Source organism: Oncorhynchus tshawytscha, linkage group LG16 (genome assembly GCF_018296145.1).
Source record: "Oncorhynchus tshawytscha isolate Ot180627B linkage group LG16, Otsh_v2.0, whole genome shotgun sequence".
Classification (NCBI taxonomy): domain Eukaryota; kingdom Metazoa; phylum Chordata; class Actinopteri; order Salmoniformes; family Salmonidae; genus Oncorhynchus; species Oncorhynchus tshawytscha.
The window spans coordinates 33251444-33279393 of NC_056444.1; the positions used below are offsets into that span (position 1 = coordinate 33251444).

The following is a 27950-nucleotide window of genomic DNA, read 5'->3' on the forward strand; positions in this document are numbered from 1 at the left end:
GTGTGGGGGAGAAGTTTCCCACAAGCAGAGTGTGAAAAGGCCTCTCCTTCCCCACGCCGGCCCCACTCAATAGGCCTTTTCTTCCTCCACTGACAGTGTATGTGGTAGAGCGAGCAGGCTGCAAAGATAACTAGGCTCTTTCTCCTTTCCTCTTTCTCCTTTCCTTTCCTTTCCGTTGGAGGCTTTCCTCCAACCAAAGCTTTAACACACAATGGTTCATTTAAGCATTCATCCCACACACAACCCCAATAAAGGACATCCAAGCGTAGTTAAGGGGGTTAGTGAAACTGACTTGGGTTTTAAAACTGCTTTTCTAAGGGAAGGGAGAGCACATTTTTATAGGGTAATGCAATACCTCTATAGGAGCTTGCTAATCATTAAGCTGCCTCAACAACAGTGGGAAAGGGTTTGAGTAGCATCAGATTATGAGCACAAACAGAATTGTCTGCTGGGAAATCATTGAAATTGTGTGACATGGTGCATTGAATGGCGTAGAGATTAGAATTTCATATCAAACATTTTAAAACGTGTGGAGAAACATAAAAATGACAAAAGAAGAAAACATGATTAGGCCTCTTCAAACCCCAAGAGGTCTGTAAAGACAGTTCCTCGACTAGAGATTTCATGTCATATCCTACTCCTTAGTTTACCCTCACTACCCAAAATGAATCATTTGCACTCCTTTCCATTGGAAACACTCAGACCATTCTCATGTAAAGGGAGCGATCAGTTGTGTTTGACAGAGTGAGTGAGTGTCCACCTTCCTTCCCACTGGCTCTCCTCTCCAGCAGCACCTCACTGTCATCCCTCCCTGCCAGCTCTCAAGCCCCCCCCCTTATCCATCCCTCCTCCCCTACCAAACTCAACAGGACAGAGGGGTTGTACTGGTCAGGGCGATGGAGGGAGGGAGGGGTCGAGGGAGCAGGGGGAGGAGACTAAAGTCCAGAGCCAACCCCCATGCTTTTATACCCCTCGGGATCCTTTCATTGAAGGGACTTAAACACAAACACAATTGGACATGCTGGAAGGGACCCAACAATGGCACAGGGGGGGGGAAGTGAAGTCATAGTGGAGGCACACATGGGTGCCTAGGTCAGGGGGTAAGCAAAAGCACCCCTGGATACTGTGTCTTCCCCCGGAATAAAGGACTGGGAGGGGTGAGGAGACGAGGGGGCGGGGGACGTTCCTCTGACTTGGCACTTTCATATGCAGCAGAGGAAGTTGTTCAAAAGTTAAAGAACTGATAAATGAAAATGTCCTCTTCTGCTAAACTCCACTCACCAGGGGTAGACCTTTTAAATGTTAACAGATGGCTTTTAAAACAGATGGCTTTTAAAACCCCTCTCCCCCTGAAGCCTTTGGAATGGCCAAAACATCTTATTTTCTTAAGAACTGTAGCTCAACCACAGTGTTGCTTTATTGTTCTCACACAACTTTACAGCGTGTGGTTACATTCAATATTATTTAGGGGCAAAAATTAGTCCAGTGCACTAATTATAGTTTACCAGCCAAATAAACATCCTGTACTACATCACACAGCTTTACGGAAGCCAAACATAGACCCACAGACCCATTCTTCCTCTTCTGAGAGAGAGAGAGAGAGAGAGAGAGAGAACGAGAGGGGGATGGAGAGAGAGAGAGAGAGAGAGAGAAAGGAGGATAGAGAGAGAGAAAGAGGGGATAGAGAGAGAGGGATAGGGAGAGAGAAAGAGAGAGAGAGAGAGAAAGGGGGATAGAGAGAGAGAAAGAGGGGATAGAGAGAGAGGGATAGAGAGAGAGAAAGAGAAAGAGAGAGAGAGAGAAAGAGAGAGAGAGATAGAGAGAGAGATAGAGATAGAGATATGGAGATATAGAGATAGAAGAGTGAACCCTTTGATCAATTTGATCAATTCAAATAAATACCTATATGGAGAGTTCCTTTGAAATGAAGGCCCTATAACCTCCACTTTCACACGTTTACAAAGACAGGCCAAGAGTGACTGTTTATTTTTGCTAAGAATGTTAATACCGGGCCACATTCCTCTATTCCCAAATTGCGGTGTTAAATTACCATTCCGGGGAATGGTTGCTGCTATTCCTGATGGGATCTGGACTAGTCCTGGTCAGGATAGAAGTGACCAAGGAAGCCAGTGGAGACAGTGTCCCACAGATTGCAAACACCTGTTGTCCTGCCTGCTTGGCCGGCTGTTAGCACCTCCATGTTTACAGCTGTGACGGGGCTCACCTTGATCTCAGCTTGCTCTGTTGCTCTGCTCTGTCAGGCCCAGCTCCAGGCCCAGTAAGACAACCAATACAGGGCTGGCGCCAAGCACCTTTTGGTTTCAGTAACTGCCAGATCGCCCCCCTGTCCTGTCATGTCCTGTCCCAAAGCAATCAAATCACTACCCCTCTAAAAGGGGGTTTCTTTTTACCTGGGAACCCATTTTTAGGCTGAACACCCAGCATAACACAGTTGAGGTAAGCAGTGTGTATGCTAAATTAGATAACATAAGGAATAAAACATAGGCTAACTCAGTTTATTTTTTAAATGAACATCAAATGGGCAACTCTACAGTGACATGTAATTTACACAAAATGGAAAATAAGTGAAGAAATTAAAATAAGTGTAAAAAAGGAAAACAAATTATGCAAAAAATGTCAATAAATAATACGTTTGAATTATTTAATTACTCTATAATTACTCATATTAAACCGTGTACAAATTATATCATCTGTCAGCAACTACCAGGTGCGTCTTTATTTCTCTGAGGTGACTCGAATGCAGTAAATATTCACCACGGACCATGAATGAGCCGCAAATACACGCTACAACAACTCCGCTATAAAAGTGTGAAAACACAAATTCACCGTTGTCAACCGAGCACTGGCATGATGGCATGCACGGATCTGTGATCAACACCGTGGCAAAGAGACAAGGCACACAAGAAATATCCTAGGTTTATATTATAAAATGACAAACAATGACAGTAAGCACAACAAGCGACTCCTCCATGACAAAAAAATCACAACAAATTGACACGATGACAGCATGCCGCGCCTACAGACACCCGTTGCCTTTTCTACCTGCACAAGTTGCCATTTGCTGCAGCGCGCGGCACAGAGGCCGCTCTCCACTGCTTTGGAAGACAGATTCCAGTGAGACGATTCCTTCTCTAACTCAGCGTATTCAGTCACCAGCAATTAGATTTTAAGTTTGTTTTGACAGAGGGGTGTTTAGAAACACCAAAGCCCCGTTTTCCAGATCAAGTAAACATGTCCTTATATTCCTGCAGGCTCCGCTGGGTGGCTCGAACACTTGCGCTGCTGACTACTTGCATGAGGCTATAGGCTACGCATGTCGTCAGGATAAAATATCATTTTTTTTCTTCAGAAAAGCCATACTAACAGCCTACAAAACAAACATTATTCCTATGCGTAAAAAACGCCCACCTCTGATGGTGAAACAAAAGTCACTAAGTAATAACGAAATAACACGAGAACACAGGATATGGGTTTACAAAAAAAGCATAACGGATTGACAAGCAACCCCGAATAGTATGATCTTTGCAAGTCGGTTTTAATATAATTTACAGATAAAGCACTTCACTATGACATGAATTAAATTACTGACAGAAAACAAAAACGATTCGGAGAAAACGCACTGGCTACCCAGCCAACCCTACAGTGCAGCCTTTTTAACCGCAAACACAAAACACAAACACAAACAACAAAAAATGATGTATCTAATAAAAAACAATGGATGAACAGGTTGGTTCCAACTGCAAGTTTCGCTCCCGCGGCACACAAACCTATAAAATCTGAATTCCCAGCGCGCGACTGTAGATGTAAACGCACATTCCTTATATAGGCTGTGCCTTGTTCACACGCACAGCGCGTGAGCTACCCTTCCCAGTCTCTAAAACATTACCCAACAATGCATGCTACAGAAACAACGTTTTTTTTTTTTAGCTCGACGGTCACTTGCATTTCTGTTGATTAATTATATAACAACCTTATCTTATTCGACATATTTTCTACTTATCGTAGCAATAACTTTTCGAATGTTTTTTTAATGCACACTTGCCATTGTCAATGGTGAGAAAGCGTGCATCTCCACTACACATGATTTACAACGAAAAATAAGACAGAAAGTAGCGTGTAGCCTATTTAACACAACGGCATGCATTTGAATAGATGATCAAGCAGCAGAACAGTACAATTTTCCCATAAAACATTTTTTCTAATGCATGGACGGTGGGCCCGAGCCCACGATGTAGCAAGTGTCCTATCAAGGCTCGCGCAACCTGCTACGGTGCGTGAAACGAATAGAAAAGCGACAGAAACAGTTCAGTTTCTCCAAAGTGCATTGAGGAAATACAACTTTTACACATATTTACTCATTTCCGATTCAGAACATCAATCTATTTTCTATATTGATAAAGAAGGTGACAAACTACCGTGGTCCGCAAAAAACAACCAGGTAAGGTTATATTCCCAGACACCGGTTTTAGAAAGCTAGCCAAATTGAGGGCGAGAGAAGGTGAAACAAGCTATCAAGTTGAAAACTAAAAAAAATACGAAAAGAGGATTTAAATCAAATCGAAAAGGGACTGAACGGGGAACAAAAGCGAGTGCAGGGACGAGATTAGGTGCGTATAACGGTCCAGGGTGGTGCACTCAACCGCTAGGCGGTGGGAGAGTCGCGAGCCAGGTATAACGGTACACCACAGAGGGCTATAATTGTGCGCTTACTTGCTACTTTCCAGCACTTTGACCCACTAAAAACGCGACTCCGGTGGTCCCAAAGTCTTCGGAGAATCGAGAATTCGATAGAACTCATTCTAGTCCACTTCACCACAGAAAAAGAAGGACATTGGAGTAGTTTTACTTACCGTTATTCCTCCTCGGATTCGCCTGCTTTCTGCGCTTACACCTGGGGCCATCCGCCATGATCCTTTCGCTGTGTCTAAATGCTGTTGGAGAGTCACCTCCTCTTTCGCCCCCACTCCCCCTCCTCCCTCTACTTCACCTCCCCTCCCTGCACCTGGTTTACGACACTCTGCTTTACGACATTACCTTCTACACCTCCTAAACCGTAGGACCCGCCAACCTTAAACTCCTACTCTATGCGTTCTTTCTGATCATCGCACCATTTATACATGATTATATTTTGAAAAAAATATAAAGATTTTATTCTGAGTTTCTGGTATGGTTGGGGCCATATCATTACTGGAATCTACAGATAATTGACTAAGAACCTTATGATTAAAACATACTCAACCTAGTAGAGCCTATACTGATGCATGATGACAGACATTGTCACAGCTCTAGAGCAGGGATCATCAACTAGATTTCTTGAGTGAATGGTCGGGGGGCCAGAACATATTTACAAATAATTTGTAGACTGCCCATTTGGCCGCAAGAAGCCCAAACACAATCATTTCAAAACTAGCTTACATTTGTATACGGCCACATGTACACTATATATACAAAAGTATGTGGACACTCCTTCAAATTAGTGGATTTGCCTATTTCAGCCACACCCGTCGCTGACAGGTGTATAAAATCGAGCACACAGCAATGCAATCTCCATAGACAAACATTGGCAGTAGAATGGCCTTACTGAAGAGCTCAATGACTATTAACGTGGCACCATCATAGGATGTAATTTTTCCAACAAGTCAGTTCGTCAAATATCTGCCCTGCTAGAATTGCTCTGGTCAACTGTAAGTGCTGTTATTGTGAAGCGGAAACATCTAATAGCAACAACGGCTCAGCCACGAAGTGGTAGGCCACACAAGCTCACAAAACGGGACCACTAAGTGCTGAAGTGCGTAGCGCATAAAAAAATTTGTCCTTGGTTGCAACACTCACTACCGAGTTCCAAACTGCCTCTGGAAGCAACGGCAGCACAAGAACTGTCTCTCGGGAGCTTCATAAAATGGGTTTACATGGCAGAGCAGCTGCACACAAGCCTAAGATCACCATGAGCGATAACAAGCTTTGGCTGGAGTGGTTTAAATCTCACCGCCATTTGACTTTGGTGCAATGTAAACGCTTTCTCTTGAGTGATGAATCACGCTTCTATCTGGCAGTCCAACTGATGAATCTGGATTTGGTGGGTGCCAGGAAAACGCTACCTGCCCCAATGTGTAAAGCAAACTGTAAAGTTTGGTGGAGCAGGCATAACTGTCTTGGGCTGTTTTTCATGGTTCGGGCTAGGCTCCTTAGGTCCAGTGAAGGGAAATCTCAATGCTTCAGCATATAATGACATTCTAGACGATTCTGTGCTTCCAACTCTGTGGCAACAGTTTGGGGAAGGCCCTTTCCTGTTTCAGCATGACAATGACCCCGTGCATGAAGCGAGGTCCATACAGAAATGGTTTGTCGAGATCGGCGTGGAAGAACTTGACTGCCTTGCACAGAGCCCTGACCTCAACCTCATCAAACACCTTAGGGATCAATTGGAACGCCGACTGCGAGCCAGGCCTAATCGCCCAACATCAGTGCCCAACCTCACTAATGCTCTTGTGGCTGAATGGAAGAAAATCCCCAGAGCAACGTTCCAACATTAATGAAAAGCCTTCCCAGAAGAGTGGAGGCTGTTATACCAGCAAAGGGGGGAGCAACTCCATATTCATGCCCATGATTTTGGAATGAGATGTTCGACAAGCTGGTGTCCACATACTTTTGTACTGTATCTCTCTATTATAAGCGGGAATACAGATTTCCAAAATTAAAATCAATTGGAGCTGATTTCCTGGTGTTTTTACAGTCTTTATTTCCAACAATGATATATATATATATATATGTATATATATATATATTATATTTACAGTACCAGTCAAAAGTTTGGACATACCTACTCATTCAAGGGTTTTCTTTATTTTGTACTATTTTCTACATTCTTGAATAATAGTGAAGACATCACAACTATGAAATAACACATATGGAACCATGTAGTAACCAAAAAAGTGTTAAACAAATCAAAATCAATTTTATATATGAGATTCTTCAAAGTAGCAACCCTTTGCCTTGATGACAGCTTTGCACACTCTTGGCATTCTCTCCACCAGCTTCATGAGGTAGTCAATTGGAATGCATTTCAATTAACAGGTGTGCCTTGTTAAAAGTTAACTTGTGGAATTTCTTTCTTTCTTAATGCGTTTGAGCCAATCAGTTGTGTTGTGACAAGGTAGGGGTGGTATACAGAAGATGCCCTATTTGGTAAAAGACCAAGTCCATATTATGGCAAGAACAGCTCAAATAAGCAAAGAGAAATGACAGTCCGTCATTACTTTAAGACACGAAGGTCAGTCAATTCGGAACATTTCAAGAACTTTGAAGGTTTCTTCAAGTGCAGTCGCAAAAACTATCAAGTGCTATGATGAAACTGGCTCTCATGAGGACTGCCACAGGAAAGGAAGATCCTCTGCTGCAGAGGATAAGTTCATTAGAGTTATCAGCCTCAGAAATTGCATCCCAAAGAAATGCTTCACATAGTTCAAGTAACAGACACATCTCAACATCAGCTGTTCAGAGGAGACTTTGTGAATCAGGCCTTCATGGTCGAAATACTGCAAAGGAGCCACTACTAAAGGACACCAATAATAAGAAGAGACTTGCTTGGGCCAAGAAACACGAGCAATGGACATTAGACCGGTGCAAATCTGTCCTTTAGTCTGATGAGTCCAAATTTGAGATTTCTGGTTCCAACCGTTGTGTCTTTGTAAGACGCAGACTAGGTGAACGGATGATCTCCGCATGTGTGGTTCCCACCGTGAAGCATGGAGGAGGTGTGATGGTGTGGGGGTGCTTTGCTGGTGACGCTGTCTGATGAGTCCAAATTTGAGATTTTTGGTTCCAACTGGCCTCCACAATCACCTGACCTGAACCCAATTGAGATGGTTTGGGATGAGTTGGGACTGCAGAGTGAAGGAAAAGCAGCCAACAAGTGCTCAGCATATGTGGTAACTTCTTCAAGACTGTTGGAAAAGTATTCCAGGTGAAGCTTGCACAAGGCAAGACCCAGACGCCAGCCCAGGACTTCTGCCACCAGCTTTTTAACTTGCGCGATTGTCTGAGGAGGGGGCGGGGTGGTGCTGAGGAGTATTTCTGTGAAGCATGGAGGAGATGTGTGGGTGTGCTTTGCTGGTGACACTGTCTGTGATTTCTTTCGAATTCAAGGCACACTTAACCAGCATGGCTATCACAGCATTCATTTGTTTTTCAACAGGACAATAACCCAACACACCTCCCGGCTGTGTAAGGGCTATTTGACCAAGAAGGAATCAAGGCACAAGGAAAGACCCAGATGCAGACACAGGAGGCAGATGGTTAGAGTCTTACAATGTTTATTAATCCAAAGGGTTAGGCAAGAGAATGGTTGTGGATAGGCAAAAAGGTCAAAACCAGATCAGAGTCCAGGAGGTACAGAGTGGCAGACAGGCTCATGGTCCGGCAGGTGAGAACAAAGTCCAGAAACAGGCAAGGGTCAAAACTGGGAGGACTAGAAAAAGGAGAATGAAAAAAGCAGGAGAACAGGAAAACCGCTGGTTGACTTGGAAACATACCAGATGAACTGGCACAGAGAGACAGGAAACACAGGGATAAATACACTGGGAGACAATAACGAGGACAGGTGAAACAGATCAGGGTGTGACAGAAGGAGAGTGATGTAGTGCTGCATCAGATGACCTGGCCTCCACAATCACCCGACCTCAACCCAATTGAAATGGTTTGGGGATGAGTTGGACCGCAGAGTGAAGGAAAAGTGCTCAACAAGTGCTCAGCATATGTGGGAACTCCTTCAAGACTGTTCGAAAAGCATTCCTGATGATTGTTGCCAAGAGTGTGCAAAGCTGTCATCAAGGCACAGGGTGGCTACTTTAAAGAATCTAAAATCTAAAATCTATTTTGATTTGTTTAACAATTTTTGGGTTACTACATGATTCCATATGTGTTATTTCATAGTTGTGATGTCTTCACTATTATCCTACAATGTAGAAAATAGTAAAAATAAAGAAAAACCCTTGAATGAGTAGGTGTGTCCAAACCTTTGACTGGTACTGTATACATTTGTATTGTTTCTCAGAAAACTTGGGTGGCCAAATAAAACCACCGCCAGTTGGGGAAACCTGCTCTAAAGCTTGTACATGTAGTAGTGGATGGAGCTTAGATGGCTATTTGCACCTGTAGATCACCCCTCTGCGGGTGTTTTTGTTTATTGCATGGACTGAATTAGGCTATTACATGAAGGAAGATTTATCTACCCAAAAACATTGTGAACATTTAAAAAAGCCCATTTCTACTTATAGAGAAAATGTATGTATATAGTATTAAATCATATCATTACGTATCATTCTAAAAATAAAAATATAGAAAGTAATATCCATTTACAAGATTTAGAGGTTTTTCACCAAAATTGGGATACTTTTACCAGAAACGGTATGATGCATCTAAACAAGTTTTTCTCGCCACAAATCTTGTGCCAACTCCGGGAGAGGAGAGAGTGCGTGTGGGATGGACGAAGGAATGCGATGGGACCAGACCGAGACAGCAGAGAGAGAAAAAGAGTCATGAGACCGTCAGCTAGCCAGCCCAGCGGTGATTCAACCCTCCTGCCTCTTACCTAAAGAAAGGCCTGGCTGTTCTCCTGTAGCACAAGCTTTACCGCAGCTCTAGGGAGGGCAGGGCCCACACCTGGGTTCAAATACTATTCCAAATCACTTCAACTGCTTTATCTGTGCTTGATTGAGCTTGCCTGGCTTAATGGACCAATATTATAGTCCCAACACTTTAAATCTCACCCATCTTGCACTCCATGGGCAGGCTAGAATGAATGCTCAAAGTACTTTGAAAGATTTGGAATAGTGTTTGAACCCAGGTGTGGCATACGGAAGGAAGACAGGGGCATGCCAAAACAATCAGCAGGTCTGACTGCATCCAATCAGACCTGTCACACACCTCTTATCACCCATAGAATGCATCCCAAATGGCACCCTATTCCCTATATAGAGCACTACTTTTGAGCTCTATGGGTCCTGGTCAAAAGTGGTGCACTATAAAGGGAAAAGGGTGATATTTAGGATGCACAGATTCTCTTCTGGATAAATGGAAAGAACTGATCACATGCTTAGTTGCTGGTGAGGTGAATTCCTGGCTTTCGGAAAAATATGGACCAGAAAAGAAAAAAAAAGTTGTATAATCTAGCTAGCTAAGGACAAAATGAAATGATTATTTTTCTTAAGATCCCATGATAGGCAGGCAATTATAGGTCACACACAGGAGCAACTGTTGCTGCTTGGCCAGGCTATTCTTGTACCTACAGACTGTTATAGGGGTTCTTGTGTACAAGCTTGAAGCATGTCTTTTGTGTGGAGAGAGAGAGCTTGTCATTATGTCTACTTAGTATATTTAAGACGAGTTAAAAGAAAAAAAACACTCAGCTTTAAACGTAACACAGACTTCACTTGCAAATGTTTTTGTTTTTTTTACAGCAAGGAAACGTTACCTGCTCAGCTTGTGAGTCATTTATTACCATGTTAGCAAAAGTATATTGTTCTCTGTTTGGTCAAACACTCGTAGAAGAGTCCCCTATCACCTACATACTAGAAGAAAAAAGATGTCTGTTTATGGTGTGGGTCTGCGGGACTGCGGGCTGCATAATCCAGCAGAGGAGAGTGGTCAGTCGGTCAGTCCACAGTGAAGGGCCATGCGGTGCTGCCTGGGTTGGCCTGACGGAGAAAAATAGCTTTAGCATACCCAATGAGCCCCTCCCAACCTGTTTCAGCCAATAGCCAGCCAGGACCTGTTGGAAAGGGGGTGGGGGGAGGTGAGAAAGAGGAATGGTTTGACCCCCCCCCCCCTTCTCCTCTCTCCCACCCTCCTTGTTGAAAAAAGGGACAGAAACAGTCTACATCAGCAAAGATCAATCATGAGACGTTTAGCTAAACCACGTTCTGTTCCTGTTCATACCCTCCAACCGTACAGAGACGACTGACTGGAAAAAGAGATGGTTGTTATCCAATGGAAACTCTCTGAAATCTTTCCCATTTTCCTTGGATCATGCCACTGTTAGCATGAAGTCATTTTTTCAAACAGAACGTCTGTGGAACACAAAGAAGAAGAATATGACTACCAATAATGAAACAGTCTGAAAAGAGGGAGAACTGAACTCTCTGGTGTGTTTAAAAGCAACTAGAATAAAACAGCACCATCTATTTTCTCTGGCAGCATAAGCATTAGGATTTCGAACAAGGGCAAATTCATACGCTGGCGGAATTGGATGGGAGCTGGTGGTTATTCCGTTCCATACATAAACCCTTCAAGGTGACCCTATAGCTAGAGTAATATGGGTCAATGAAGTCAATTTCAATGCATTGATTTCATTGATAACAATTGCTACAGAGGACTAAAACCAATATTGTAGCTAGTAATACAGATAGTGATACAGTAATCCCATAAATCAAAATTCTCCCTACACGGCATAACACAATTGACTGAAGTGATGATATCAGCAACACAAAAGGACAATGTCTTTAACTAACTACCTAACTAACCCCGTCCCCAGGAGGTGAGAGAAATGAAAGCAGAGCTCTAGCTGCATGCGCTGGCTCCTGTAGAGAGACAGATGTGTGTGTGTGTGTGTGGGGGGGGTAAGAAGCAATCCTCCTCCACTACATTAAGGGATCATGCTGCTCCCTGAAAATGAGTATTGATCCTCTTAGGGCTGGGATCGTTTAGGAGATGAACGCTAACAGCGATGCTGTGGTGCAGTGGAGCTCCAACTGCCACTGCCAGAGAGGGAGGCCGGAGCCTGGCTAGCAGCCTGCCGGTGGGCCTGGGGACCATTTGTGGAGGGCTCTGCACCCTATTCTTTATATAGTGCACTACTGACCAGGGCCCTGGTCAAAAGTAGTGCACTACATAGACAATCTGGTGCCGTTTGGGACAGACCTGTAGTAGAGGGCTCTGGAGCAGGACAGGAGGCCTGATGTGGGGGTGGGTTGCAGAGAGGGGTCAAGTCTGGGCCTGAATACCACCAAGCCACCTGGGCTGTCAGCTAAGAGCATCTGCTGTGTGGGTGATTGACTGAGTTGTCTATTTCACTTGGTTTGGCAATGTAAACAATGTTTCCCATGCCAATAAAGCCCTTTGAATTGAATTGAAAATGAGTGACAGAGAGAGGGGGGGTAAAGAGAGAAAGGGGGAGTGTTGGCACACTCCAAGACAACTGAAAGTGGGAGAGGTATGAGGGAGTAAAGGAGAAATAGACACTGAAAGGAAAATAGAAACAGTTTAGGTAGAGACAGACAAATGGGGGTTAAAATAGGAAAGAAAGTGAGATTAGAGGAATATAGAGTAAAGGAGAGAGGAACAGAAAGTGCAAAAAAAGAGAGCGGAAGAGTGAGAGAAAGAGAGAATAGAATAACCATCCGTTGGTTCTAAACAAAGAGAGACCAGCATTGAGCAGTCAAGAGTGTGGCAGTGATAAAGAGCGAGAGAGAGAGAGAGAGAGAGAGAGAGAGAGAGAGACTCCAGAGCCTAAACTAGCTAATCTCTCCCAGGAGACCACAGCTAAATGTGAGGCCCAGGCCTTCCTCTTCACACACATCCCCCACAGAACAGCATCAACGCAGCACTTAGCTCACCACATCACACTCAGAGCTGAAGTGATAGCTGATAGATAACAAACTAAAAGAGAGTGCACTGCACACCCCCAGAAGCCCAGGTGGGGCACAGATGGTTATTGATCATAGAAAGATCCATTACTAATAAGCAATGATAGTTACTAGTACCAAAATACCAATGTAGACTTGAATCAATATACCATATCAATTACCAGATTGATTGTCAGAAATAAACAATAAATCCTACAAATAAACAAATCATATTGCCTGAAATTCTCTCATATTCTCGTACTCTGGGACCGAAATTCGGAGTCTCTCTCAGGAAGTCAAACCCTATCCTTGGAAAGGAACATTCCAGGACAAATACCAATTCATTTGATCACAACACACACGGAGGCCCTGCAAAACCAACAATGTCCAATGTTTTGAGGACTAGATGTAAATCTCGGTCCGTTTCCCTCCTAAACGCCTGGTCATTCTGAACTCACTTCCTATCTGTTATTACTTCACTTCCTCCCTGCTTTATGGATTTTTCTCCTCACCAGGAAGTAGCGGACTGACACACTTGTTCAGATCGAGCCACACCCCAAACATCTTAGTCAGGACAGGGGTCAGGGAAAGATTCGGGGCCTAACTAAAATACAAGAAACCCTGAAGCATTCACAAATTGTTCTGGAGTTCTGCAAAACAGTACTGGTCATCTGAGTGCACCACCTTCTATTAATTTGCAAATAGCATTCAAAAGCATATTTTTTAACTTAAACAAACAAATACAAAAACTCAGTCATGTGAATCTACTGACTGTGTCATTAACTGAGGGACTGAGGTGCTCTGACTTCAGGGTGAATATAGTACTGCCCATCAACCCAACTATCCAAGATACATTCTTACCTTGGCCGCTCAGTACAACGCTCTGTGTACGTGTGCCTCACACGCTGAGCCCCAGACAACCTTCCCCCAGTCTTCCCCCTGTTCTGATTGTCAAAAGAGACAGCCATCCCCTGGAGACCACCGTTTGAAATTTATACTGTGTTTATTGGGGCGCTTGTTGCATTTTTACTGCTCATTTGTTGCTGTTGCTGGAACGGCCACCCGTAGATATTGCACAGACGTCAAGATCAGTATATCAAGGTGTTATTGTTGGAAGCATCTTCCTAGTTTCAAATCTCTCTGGGATGAAATAATACCTGTGAAGGGAGATGTAGTGAGAACAAAATTATTACTCAGGTGTTACACGCAGAAGGAAGGATATTTTTCCAGACCCCTCCTCTCTGTCTCCCTTCATCCTTATACTTTAACATTGGTCTAACATTGGTCTACCATCTAAAAGGACCCACGAGCACCAACTTGTGAAGTTTATAGGAGCATATCAAAGTTGGTGTCAAAGGAAAGCTAAGAGTGTATATTTTTGAGACTTTTCCATCCCAAAGATTTGGAATAAGCAACGGCTATGATTTCTGGTCACACAGATGGAAAATGTTTCTTAAAAAACATCTATTAGGAAAAAGTCTTAAAAGCTATTAGAAATACATCAAAACACAATACTATTGAAGTAAAGGCCCCTGCCAACTAATATCAACGTTTGTATTTAGTTTTGCAGAAATTATTCACCTTCTGTTTAACACATTTTGCCACATATTGTGCCACAGGGTTCAATTCTCGGGCCGACTCTTTTCTCTGTATATATCAACAATGTCGCTCTTGCTGCTGGTGATTCTCTGATCCACCTCTATGCAGACAACACCATTCTGTATACATCTGGCCCTTCTTTGGGCACTGTGTTAACAAACCTCCAAATGAGCTTCAATGCCATACAACACTCCTTCTGTGGCCTCCAACTGCTCTTAAATGCTAGTAAAACTAAATGCATGCTCTTCAACCGATTGCTGCCCGCACCCGCCCGCCCGACTAGCATCACTACTTTGGACGGTTCTGAGGACAACTATAAATACCTAGGTGTCTGGTAAGACTATGAACTCTCCTTCCAGACTCACATTATTAAGCATCTCCAATCCTAAATTAAATCTAGAATCGGCTTCCTATTTCGCAACAAAGCCTCCTTCACTCATGCTGCCAAACATACCCTTGTAAAACTGACTATCCTACCTATCCTTGACTTCGGCGATGTCATTTACAAAATAGCCTCCAACACTCTACTCAGCAAATTGGATGTAGTCTATCACAGTGCCATCTGTTTTGTCACCAAAGCCCCATATATTGCCCACCACTGCGACCTGTATCCTCTCGTTGGCTGGCCCTATACATGTATATTCGTCGCCAAACCCACTGGCTCCAGGTCATCTATATGTCTTTGCTAGGTAAAGCCCCACCTTATCTCAGCTCACTAACTTTAAGCATCAGCTGTCAGAGCAGCTTACCGATCACTGCACCGGTACACAGCCCACCCAACTACCTCATCCCCATATTGTTTTAGTTTTTTTGCTATTTTGCACCCCAGTATCTCCAGTTGCACATCATCATCTGCATATCTATCACTCCAGTGTTAATGCTAAATTGTAATTATTTTGCAACTATGGCCTATTTATTGCCTTACCTCCCCAATCGGGGCGGCAGGTAGCCTAATGGTTTGAGTGTTGGACTAGTAACCGAAAGGTTACAAGATCGAATCCCTGAGCAGGCAATGTAAAAATCTGTAATTCTGCACACCCAATTTTTCAGTTTTTGATTTGTTAAAAAAGTTTGAAATATCCAATAAATGTCGTTCCACTTCATGATTGTGTCCCACTTGTTGTTGATTCTTCACAAAAAAATACAGTTTTATATCTTTATGTTTGAAGCCTGAAATGTGGCAAAAGGTCGCAAAGTTCAAGGGGGCCGAATACTTTCGCAAGGCACTGTATGTATGGATATACCCTCAAATAAAAGGTGACATTTTGTCACCACACATAAAACATTTGATCTCAAATTCAAAATGCTGGAGTATAGAGCCAAATTAAAAGTTTTAGCTTCACTGTCCAAGTAAATACATAACGGCGGTAGTCTGCCTATTCATAAAGTACTTGTTTATTTTAGTTGACATTAAGCATAAATGCATGTGAATATCTGCAGTTTCCCTCCATTCAACTTCCCCTTTATAAGTCCCAGTTGTCCAACTTCAGCAGACCTTCTTTGGTCCTCTACTCTGCTTTGTAAAGTAGCTTAGGTTTCATTAAAGGAAGGATTGCCATTTGCCTCCCTGCCTCACCATTACGACTTTAGAACTGGCGACTTAATGCAATTTCACAGCTCAAAATCCACACGTCCACCACAGGGTCCAAACCCCTGACTAAGGCTGAGCCTGACCACCCACAACTTTACAAGCACCGACTGGAGAGGTGCTGAAAGGGTTACGGGACTGCCGGGGAGTATGGGTAAAGAAACTCAGAAGCCACCGTTTAAATTTCAGAGCAGGAAAGGACTGTAATAACACAACATTGTCAAAGGGCTAGCTGGAAATAAACATGTTACAATTATGTTCTCGTTTATTATTCCTAATAAAGACGGTAAACGGGGGGAAAATAGAAGTTCAGCAGTGCATGAGTTCTATAATTGGTGCCTAATCCTGCCTCTCCCAATAATTCATGGCTTCGCTGACAGAAAGTGGGTCAGAAACCTTCTACAGCACTAAATGACTTCTGTGAGGATCCAAAAGGATAAATTGTGTGACAGGAGGAAGGAAAGGTGGGTTATCAACACAGACCTGCACTTCAATCAGTGTAGATGAAGGGGAGTAGACAGGTTAAAGAAGGATTTTTAAGCCTTGAGACAATTGAGACATGGATTGGTATGTGTGCCATTCAGAGGGTGAATGGGCAAGACAAAAAATGTAAGTGCCTTTGAACGTGGTATGGTAGCAGGTGCCAGGCCGCAAGCGCACCTGTTGGTGTCAAAGACTGCAAGGGGGGGGTTTTGTTTCTAATGTTTGATATACTCAGTGTACATATAATCCAGGCGTCTTCACAGACATGTTATGTTTACATTTTAGTCTTCAATCTCTCCTTGTCCCAGTCTGTAATCCCAACATATTTCAAACTGACCACCATTGTCCCTTTTCCCAAGAACTCCAAGGTAACCAGATTAAATTACTATTGTCCCGTAGCACTCACATCTGTAATTATGAAGGGCTTTGAAAGGCTGGTCGTGACACACATCAACACCATCATCCCAGACACCATGGACCCACTCTAATTTGCATGCCGCCCAAGCAGATCGACAGATTACGTAATCTCAATTGCACTTCACGCTGCTCTCTATCACAACTGAAAAAGAGGAACACCTATGTGAGACTGGGATTCATTGACAACAGCTGAGCGTTCAACACCATAGTCCCCTCCAAGCTCATTACCAAGCTCGGGACCCTGGGACTGAACATCTTCCTCTGCAACTGGATCCTGGACTTCCTGATGGGCCGCTCCAAGGTGGTGAGGGTAGGCAACAACACCTCCACCACGCTGATCCTCAACATGGGGGCCCCTCAGGGGCATATGCTTAGTCCCCTCCTGTACTCCCTGTTCACCCACGACTGCATGGCCACGCACGATTCCAACACCATCAATAAGTTTGCTGACAGCATGACGGTGGTAGACCTGATCACCGACGGCGATGAGACATCCTACAGGGAGGAGGTCAGAGAATTGGCAGTGTGGTGCCAGGACGACAGCCTCTCCATCAACGTCCGTAAAACCAAGAAGCTGGTCGTGGACTATAGGAAAAAGGGGGAGAGCACACCACCATCCACATCGACAGGGCTGCAGTGGAGCGGGTCGAGAGCTTCAAGTTCCTCTGTGTCCAAATCACTAAAGATTTGAAATGGTCCACACACACCCACACAGTCGTTAAGGGGACACGACAGCGCCTCTTCCCCTCGGATCCTCAAAATGTTCTACAGCTGCACCATCGAGAGCATCTTGACTAGCTGCACCACCGCTTGATATGGCAACTGCTCTGTCTTGGCCGCAAAGCCCTACAGAGGGTTGTGTTGACGGCCCAGTACATCACTGGGGCTGGGTCCCCCGCCATCCAGGACCTCTATATCAGGCGGTGTCAGCGTAAAGCCCAAACAATTGCCAAAGACTTGAGCCACCCAAGCCATAGAATGTTCACTCTGCTACTGTCCGGCAGAGCATCGGCTCTCGGATCAACAGGTTCCCGAGATAGCTTCTACCTCCAAGCCATAAGACTGCTAAAATATCCATAAGACTGCTTAAGAGTTCAATAAATGGTGACCCGGACAGTGTGCATTGACCCTATCCTTGTACTGTTTTCTCTGTATATAGCTAAATGTTTGTGTATTTTATTCCTGTTGTGTTACTATTTTTAGTTATGTAATTTTTTTAACTGCATCGTTGGGAAGGGCTCGTAAGTAAGTATTTCACGGTAAAGTCTACACCCTTTTTATTCAGCGCATGTGACAAATGTAATTGGATTTGAATAAAGCAAGCAACCAACCAAAAGTCACACCATTACGACTGACTGAAAATGTCTTGCAGCCCAACCTCAACCTTGAAAATAAAAGTTGAGAAAAGTGTTTCATTGGAATGTTTTACAGCTCTGGAGAGTGCGGTTGAGAGAGGGCGTCTTGCCTTGCCTTGACTTCATCATTGGGAGGAGAAAGAGAGGAGCAGAGAGACAGAAAAAAGGAGAGAGTGGGAGAGAGGAGAGAGAAAGGAGAGAAAGAGGAGAAAGAAAGAAAAAAAGAAAGACAGGTGTATACTTAAAAATTCAACCATCATCTCATGAATTGTTTCACCCATAATTCTAGAGTAAATTCGTTGTTTCACCCACCATACTAGAGTAAATGGCTTGTTCCACCCACCATACTAGAGTAAATGGCTTGTTACACCCATAACATGAGAGTAAATGACTTGTTCCACCCATAATACTAGAGTAAATGGCTTGTTCCACCCATAACACAAGAGTAAATGACTTGTTCCACCCATAATACTAGAGTAAATGGCTTGTTCCACCCATAACACAAGAGTAAATGACTTGTTCCACCCATAATACTAGAGTAAATGGCTTGTTCCACCCATAACACAAGAGTAAATGGCTTGTTCCACCCATAACACAAGAGTAAATGGCTTGTTCCACCCATAATACTAGAGTAATGGCCTGTTCCACCCATATACTAGAGTAAATGGCTTGTTCCACCCACCATACTAGAGTAAATGGATTGTTCCACCCATAACACGAGAGTAAATTACTTGTTCCACCCACCATACTAGAGTAAATGGCTTGTTTCACCCATAACATGAGAGTAAATGACTTGTTCCACCCATAATACTCGAGTAAATGACTTGTTCCACCCATAATACTAAAGTAAATGGCTTGTTCCACCCGCCATACTAGAGTAAATGGCTTGTTCCACCCATAATGCTAGAGTAAATGACTTGTTCCACCCACCATACTAGAGTAAATGACATGTCCCACTCATAATGCTAGAGTAAATGACTTGTTACACCCACCATACTAGAGTAAATTACTTGTTCCAACCATAATGCTAAAGTAAATGGCTTGTTCCACCCACCATACTAGAGTAAATGACTTGTTCCACCCACCATACTAGAGTAAATGGCTTGTTCCACCCATAACACGAGAGTAAATGACTTGTTCCACCCATAATACTAGAGTAAATGACTTGTTCCACCCATAATACTAGAGTAAATGACTTGTTCCGCCCATAATACTAGAGTAAATGACATGTCCCACATCAGTAATGCTCCAACCATAATGCTAAAGTAAATGACTTGTTTACACTTGTTCCACCCATAACACGAGAGTAAATGACATGTTCCACCCATAATACTAGAGTAAATGACTTGTTCCGCCCATAATACTAGAGTAAATGACTTGTTCCACCCATAATACTAGAGTAAATGGCTTGTTCCACCCATAACACTAGAGTAAATGGCTTGTTCCACCCATAACACGAGAGTAAATGACTTGTTCCCCCCACCATATTAGAGTAAATGACATGTTCCACCCATAATGCTAGAGTAAATGGCTTGTTCCACCCATAATACTAGAGTAAATGGCTTGTTCCACCCATAATACTAAAGTAAATGAATAATAATTGAGTGAATTACAGTATATTCCATGATGAATTATAAAAGAAGGGACAACATTTTGCCAGCCAACAATGACCTATTAGAATGTGCTCAATAAAGACCTAAACATTCACCTTAGAGGATGCTGTGCAGGATCATTTTATATTGATTTATTTCACCTTTATTTAACCAGGTAGGTCAGTTGAGAACAAATTCTCATTTACAACTACGACCTGGCCAAGATAAAGCAAAGCAGTGCGACAAAAACAACAACACAGAGTTACACAAAAACAGTCAATAACACAATAGAGTACAGTCAATAACACAATAGAAAAATATATGTACAGTGTGTGCAAATGTAGAAGAGTAGGGAGCCAAGGCAATAAATAGGCCATAGAGGCAAAATAATTACACTCACAGAATGTGTCCAGTGAGGTGTGTTATGCACTCTCCTCATTTAATATTTCCATAAGGTTGCATACGAGTTTACCTCAGAAATCCTATAATAAGGGGGAAATGTATTCCGCAACATTGGCATAAACATACGCCTGAAACATCCCTCACTGGAGCATGAGTTTCAACTTGACAGTGGACACATAAATACATAATTAACCAATATATATAAAAAAAAATGAATATTTAATCTTAAAGCATTTCATCTCAAAACATCAAACCTCTTCACTACACTGACATAATGAGCATGGTTCTGGAGCCTAAATTATTTTGTATTTATGGTAAGAGAGAATTGGAATGGGAATCTTTACAAGATCATCCTCTATCTCCATAAAGCTGAGAAAAAAAATGACTAAGAAATGTAACCCCTTGTTTTGGGTCAAATTAATTGACATGAATGGCTGATTGCATATAAGCTGTATTCAGGCATTCAGCATAAGTAGCGGGGCTGCAGTTGGGCTGAGATACAAGCTCCAGATTGGAGAGAGATATAGTGGTGAGATAAAGAGCAGAGAAAGGTACACTGTAAGATGGTGCCCTATCAGTCAGCTATGTAGCCATGTATCTGACTCGTAATGGGTAAGGATTACCTGACTAAATGGGCAAACCACATATCAGTCTGTCTCACTCCTCCTTCACCCTATCCCTCCATCCACAGAAGCTGCTTTATGATTACCAACCTGAAAGGGTTTCTGTGAGCCGATCAATACTGTCATTACTGCCACAGCCCAGCCCATTCTTAATTCTATTTAGTGATGAAGGTAAATAGAATTACCTTCACCTACAGATTAAGAGCGTTGGGTCAATAATCGAAAGGTCGCTGGTTCAAATCCCACAGCCGACTAGCTGAGAAATCTGCCGATGTGCGCTCGAGCAAGGCACTTAACCCTAATTGCTCCTGTAAGTCGCTCTGGATAAGGTCTGCTAAATTACAAAAAATAAATAAATACAAATGAAGCAAAGATTAAGGTATTGAACCCAAAAATGAGTAAAGTGCCACCTACCTTTCAACTGTTTTAAGTCTATTGTTCATAGGCACAGGACCTCTACGCCAGGTCCTGCTCAAATGGCAATAGTAACATATTAAAACATATTAGTAATTTAATAGGATCTCTGTGCATAGTTATCTGTACTCGGTCAATAATACAGTATGTTTGAGGGAAACATTTATGCTTCCTCAGTATTTCATTAGAAGCTAGTCACCTATATTTTTCACTTCCTGCTCTGGGAGATGTGAAATATTGATAAGCTGCCTCTGGTCCGCAATCAGCTTGAAATATAACAACACAGCACCACATCATTCATTATACACTACCTGTAACTGTGTTGCACCAACAGAAACAACATCCTATAGGAAGAAAACCATGCTTCAGACAGTAATATGTGTATTCGATAATAACACCTGTAACACTATATTTTGCATGTGTGACTGAGCGAGAGAATGTGTGTGCGCATGCATGTGCATGCGTGTGTGAAGGCAATTCCTCAGACTGTGAAAAGCCTCTCTCGCTCTGCCTCACTACACCGCCACAGCAGTGAGCAACACCACCTGCCAGGGACCATACACTACAGGCTGTGACAGCGGTTAACTGAACAGGACATGTGTAGCCTGAAGTGACTCTGATCCCAGCAAAACTAATAACATCATGCTTGAATACATCCAGGGAGGCAGCAGCATATTGTTCTACACCATCGGGGAGTTGTGTGTTTGTGGAACAGAATAGCCTACACATTGCAGAAGCAACATGGTGTGCTTCTATAATGGAAACTGTCATCAGAATAGCCTACTAATATACTATACTACTACTATTACTACTGTAACACAAAATAAGGATTCTCATAATTTGATATAACCTACTGTATTGTGTAATAGAAAAATATGAAAAAGAATGACGACGCCCAAACTGTTTGCGGGCCAACTACAGTAACACAACCCATGCCTATGTGAAACTCACATTTCATTCTAAAATAGGACAGCATAGGCTACTTATTATATTGTGTATGCACAGATCTTGACCGAGTGCACAGAGCATTGCAGGGCTGTTCATCATAAATTCAAATACTGGTTGAAGATTAAATAACAGTCTGCATTTTTTTTAGCATCATACCTCTACTGTACTTGCAAGCGTCAAGTCCTGTTTATATTGATCATTTGGAGGTTTTACATTTCAACGTCGCTGATTGGCTACATTTGACGAGCTAACCCAGTATTCTAAGAGACATACCATTTCACTCAAAAAGGGGGGTTCGGGAACTATGCGCTTGCAACACATTCCATTCTTTACAAAATGCATGAAAAATATCGAAATAAATTCAAACTATGATTTCAGTTTCTACTTGTCTCACTATTACCAACATAAATTTGAGTAAGATTTTGATTGAAAGAGCTGCGACTTACTACTCTCTACCCCGTCATCCTTAGCTCGAGGTACAGCTCAAAATGGCTGTAGACAAACAGTTATGAAGATCTGCTGTTCTACAAGAAATGAATATGTCGCAATTGACAAATTAACGAAGAAGCCTCCAAAACAACTGGGGATACAGGTGAGATGTCTGAAAGTAACTCTACAATTTGTTCTAAGCCTTTCACCGTTGGCAATAGAAAATACATCCCAATGGTAATGAGCTTGCTGGGCAATGATATTACGATGTTAATTTCAGCCAATAGGAAAGTAAGGATACAGAGGGAGCGATAGCAGGCTTCTTTGGCCTTTTCATAACATTGTATATCAGGAAAAACACACGCTACCAGTGTACAACCTGTGTGTTTAGGTGTGCGAAATAGCTGTGAATGTGTGCTTTCCACTGATTTTCAAACATGAAAGTCGTGCATATTCTGTTTGTGTCATGCATTTAGCTACAGTAGACTAGGTCATGTCATAATGCATAGGGGTTTCCTCTAGTTACCACAGCCACAAAGTCAATTTGTTGTTGACTTTTGGTCTTAATTTTAGGTTAGGCATACAGGTTAACAGTGGGGTTAATGTTAGGTTTAAATCACATTTTAAGAAGATAAATTGTAGAAATTAGGCAGGATTTGTGATTTTGTGGCTGTGGGAACTGTTGACGAATGTCATATAGGCCAGTATTTTGTCCACGGCACCTTCACGATCAGCCAACATTAGAAAACAGACTAGCTTTATTTTGCCATTCGTATTTGGAATTGGAAAAACAATATGGTAGGAATCATGTAACTGCATGGCTACATCTAACTGTGCAGGTGCCAGAGAGATACAGTGGAACTGATAGTGGCCTGTAGACTAATCCCCAGTGCCATGGTTGAATAGGCAAATTGAATAATTTGTAGAATTTTTTAAAATAGAAACGTTCACTACTTGTGCCATGGGTGGTTTTATAAGAAGAGAAAATAGGAAGGCCACCAAAAATTCTGAATCCAACCCCAACTACATCATTTTCCGTCAAGATAGAACTGCCAAAGGGGGTGGAGTTGCCTGCATAGTTCTGTTTTGTTATCCAGGTCTGTGCCCAAACAGTTGAAGCTTCTACTTTTAAAAATCCACCTTTCCAGAAATAAGTCGCTCACTGTTGTCGCTTGTTATAGACGTGTCCTGGACACCATATGTGAATTGATTGCCCCCCATCCATCTTCAGAGTTCTTACTTTTAGGTGACCTAAACTGGGATATGCTTAACACCCCGGTCGACCTCTAATCTGAACCCCCCGCAGCAACCTGCCCAAACACCCCCGCTTCTCCTTCACCCAAATCCAGACAGCTGATGTTCTGAAACAGCTGCAAAATCTGGACCCCGACAAATCAGCTGGGCTAGACAATCTGGACCCTCTCTTTCTAAAATTATCCGCCGCAATTGTTGCAACCCCTATTACTAGCCTGTTCAACATCTCTTTCGTCTCATCTGAGATCCCTAACGATTGGGAAGCTGCCGTGGTCATCCCCCTCTTCAAAGGGGGAGACACTCTAGATCCAAACGGTTACAGACCTATATCCATCCAGCCCTGCCTTTCTAAAGTCTTCGAAAGCCAAGTTAACAAACAGATCACCGACCATTTCCTGGCCAAGGCTTTCGACTGTCAGTCACCTCAGTCTTATTGGCAGACTCAATAGCATTGGTTTCTCAAATGACTTCCTGCCAAACATACCCTCGTAAAACTCACCATCTTACCAATCCTTGACTTCGGTGATGTTATTTACAAAATAGCCTCTAACACTACTCAGCAAATAGGATGTAGTCTATCACAGTGCCATCCGTTTTGTCACCAAAGGCCCATATACTAGCCACCACTGCAACCTGTATGCTCTCATTGGCTGGCCCTCGCTACAAATCACCTGGCTCCAGGTCATCTATAAGTCTTTGCTAGGTCACCATAACAACACCAACCGTAGCATGCGCTCCAGCAGGTATATTTCACTGGTCATCCCCAAAGCCAACACCTACTTTGGCCGCCTTTCCTTCCAGTTCTCTGCTGCCAATGATTGGAACGAACTGCAAAAATCACTGAAGCTGGAGACTTATCTCCCTCACTAACTAGAAACATCAGCAGTCAGAGTAGCTTACCAATCACTGCACCTGTACACAGCCCATCTGTCAATAGCCCGCCCAACTACCTCATCCCCATATTTTTTTGTTATTGCTCTTTTGCACCCCAGTATCTCCACTTGCACATCTATCACTCCAGTGTTAATTATTTTGCCACTATGGCCTATTTATTGCCTTACCTCCCTAATCTTATGTGTAACTCTGTTGTTTTTGTCGCACTGCTTTCCTTTATTTTGGCTAGGTCGCAGTTGTAAATGAGAACTTGTTTTCAACTGGCCTACCTGGTTAAATAAAGGTGAAATAGGATGCACATCTGTAGTATGGCCTTTCTCATGTGATGATTTCACTTTCTCACTTCCGCTCAGGAAGGTATAATGCTATTTGTTAGTGCAATTTTATAATGATGCACTAGCGCAGGGGTGGGCAAACGTTTTGGCTCGAGGGCCACATCGGGATTTTGAAATTCAACCGAGGGCTGCATTTTTGGGGCGGGGGGCTCCTGGGTGGCGCAGCGGCCTAAGGCACTGCATCGAAGTGCTTGAGGCGTCACTGCAGACCTGGGTTTGATCCCAGGCTGTGTCACAGCTGGCTGTGACCTATGATGCGGTGACCTATGAGGCGATGCACAATTGGTCCAGCGTCGTCTGGATTAGGAGAGGGTTTGTCAGGCCAAAGATTTCCTTGTTCCCATCGTGTACTAGCGACTCTTGCGGCGGGTCGGCCGCAGTGCACGCTGACACGGTGTTTCCTCCGACAGATTGGTGCGGCTGGCTTCCGGGTTAAGCAGGCATTGTATCAAGAAGCAGTGCGGATTGGCCGGGTCGTGTTTTGGAGGAGGCACGGCTCTCGACCTTTGCCTCTCCCGAGTCCCATCTCTGCTGCTTCCGTATGGACAAGGTTGTAACTACCAATTGGGGAGAAAAAGTACTTTGCCCACCCCTTGCACTAGTGGCAACGCGCCTTGTGGGTGGTAGATCATTGGATCTGGTTAATTAGATTGTATTGAATTAAATATTGTTGTATCTTGCTGTTCTAGACCTCCATCTGCTACTGTTGGCTCTCTGGATTGTATTTTCAAATTGTTATCTCAGAATGTCAATTCTGAGTTTGTCCTGATGGGTGATCTGAATCAGGACTGGCTAACATATAGCTCTGATCAATTTAAAATTCTGTGCAATACCTACAATCTCACTCAGATTGTCAACAGTGTAACTCGGTTGAATATAACATTTCCTCTGAGATCCTCTTTGATTGATTTGATCTTAACCAATACTACTCATCGTTTTAATGCTTCTGGTATTTTTGCAAATGACATAAGTGATCACTGTACTATTGCCTGTGTGAGAGATGGTAAAATTCCTAAGAAATCTCCATGTGTTATTACGAAAAGAAACTGGAAGTGTATTGATATTCAAGGTTTTTTACATGATGTATCTAGCATTGAATGGAATAGAATGGAATTAATCCCTGATGTTGAACTAGCCTTTTTTACTTCCACAATGCATTCCAGGATGTATGCCATAGGCATGCCCCTTTTAAAAAAAATCAGGATTAAAGGCAGAGAGAACCCTTGGTTTACTAAGGAACTTACAAAAGTCATAAAGGAACAAAATGCTATGTGGGCTAAAGCAAGAGGGACTGGTTTGGCAGGTGATTGGATGGCTTTTAAACGTCTTTGAAATATGGGTGTGGCTATGATCCGTAAATTGAAAGCAGACCAATACCTGAAATCTACTTCACAAAATGTGAATAATCAATCCAAATTTTGGCAAGTAGTGAAAGGTTTGGAGTGCAGAAAAGATACACAGCTTCCTATACAATTGTTGGTCGACACACAGATTTTAACTTAGAGAACCTCCGTTGTGAAAGCCTTGAACCAGCATTTTTTTAGACGCAGGCAGTTTATTTGAAAAGGTCAAAGGTATAATTGTAAAGGTATAACTTTTCATCCTTCTCTGTTTCAGAAGTGTGTAAAGCCCTGAAAGAAATTGATTTAAAAAAAATCCCTGGCCCTGATGAACTAGACCCCCGCCTCCTACACCTAGCCACAGACATCATTGCTCCCCCGTAACATGTATTTTTAACCTTACGCTTGATGTTAAGGAAATCCCCAAGTTATGGAAATCTGCTTTTGTACTGCCTCTCCTGAAAGGTGGAGATCCCTCGCTACTTAACAACTATCGACCCATATCAAAATTGTCTGTACTGTCAAAGGTACTGGAGTCCTTAGTTAGTAGGCAGCTAAAGACCTACTTCCAAGAAAACAACATCTTAAATGGAATGCAGTCAGGTTTTTGGACTGTTTCAGCAACATTGAAGGTTTTTAATGACATCCACTGTGCTCTTGATAAGAAGTTACATTGTGTGTCTGTTTTTATTGATTTGTCAAAGACTTTTGATACTGTGTTAGTGCAAAGGTTAAAATGTTGTGGAATTACTGGTCATGCTCTAGATTGGTTTATAAATTACCTATCAAATCGTACACAATGTGTAATGGCGGATGGTTGTAAATCTGAGTCCATAGAGGTGTGCTCAGGTGTTCCGCAAGGTTCTATTTTGGGCCCACTGTTGTTCATTTTGTATATCAACAACATTGGAGATCTTATTGAAACAGTGGATGTTCATTTTTATGCAGATGATACTGTTCTTTATTCAAGTGATAGTAGTTCATCTTTAGCTTTTGAAAATGCCCAAAGAGCATTTAACATCATACAACAGAATCTGTATGATTTAAAACTGTTTCTAAATTCGGTTAAACAAAATGCATGGTATTTTCAAATGCCAGGCATGTTACAAATCATGTCATTGCTTCATTGGCTGGACATACTATAGAGCAAGTTAGTGTACAAATATTTGGGGGTGTGGGTTGATGATAAGCTGAGCTTCACTGTGCATGTAGAGAAGGAAGCTCAAGCTGAAAATAGGATTTTATTACCGGCATAAGGCTTGTTTTTCTTTTGATGCCAGGAAGGAGCTGGTACGATCTACATTACTGTCAGTTTTAGATTTTAGTGATGTTATATATATGCAGGCCTCAGCCACTACCTTGAGAGCACTTGATTCAATGTATCATGCAGCCCTCAGGTTCATTACAAATCAGAAACGTCTAACACATCATTGTGATCTCTACAGCGCTGTTGGCTGGTCGTCATTGACCTTGCGTAGGCTTAAACACTGGTATACACTGATTTATAAGGCCATATTGGCTAAAATGCCATTGGATCTCTGTTCTTTTTTTAGTCAGGTCAGTAAATAAATATCAATTATGGTCCCATTCTGATTTGCAGTACCAAAAATTAGAACAGGTCTTGGTAGAAATAGTT

At 42.7% G+C, this 27950-nt stretch overlaps 2 protein-coding genes across 2 annotated transcripts in view; one reads left to right on the forward strand and one right to left on the reverse strand.

Moving 5' to 3' along the window:
* The window catches only part of LOC112215602 (zinc finger E-box-binding homeobox 1), a 67789-nt gene extending 62832 nt beyond the window's left edge, over positions 1 to 4957 (reverse strand). The window contains exon 1 of the mRNA XM_024374762.2: positions 4872 to 4957. Within this exon, the coding sequence (XP_024230530.1) occupies positions 4872 to 4929 (58 nt within the window). The 5' untranslated portion in view covers positions 4930 to 4957. The remainder of the gene's footprint in view (positions 1 to 4871) is intronic.
* A 17581-nt stretch (positions 4958 to 22538) lies between these two features.
* Positions 22539 to 27950, forward strand: part of LOC112215603 (zinc finger protein 438) — a 90718-nt gene continuing 85306 nt past the window's right edge. Inside the window, exon 1 of the mRNA XM_024374763.2 lies at positions 22539 to 22654. The gene's annotated coding sequence lies outside the window, so the exon portion shown is untranslated. The remainder of the gene's footprint in view (positions 22655 to 27950) is intronic.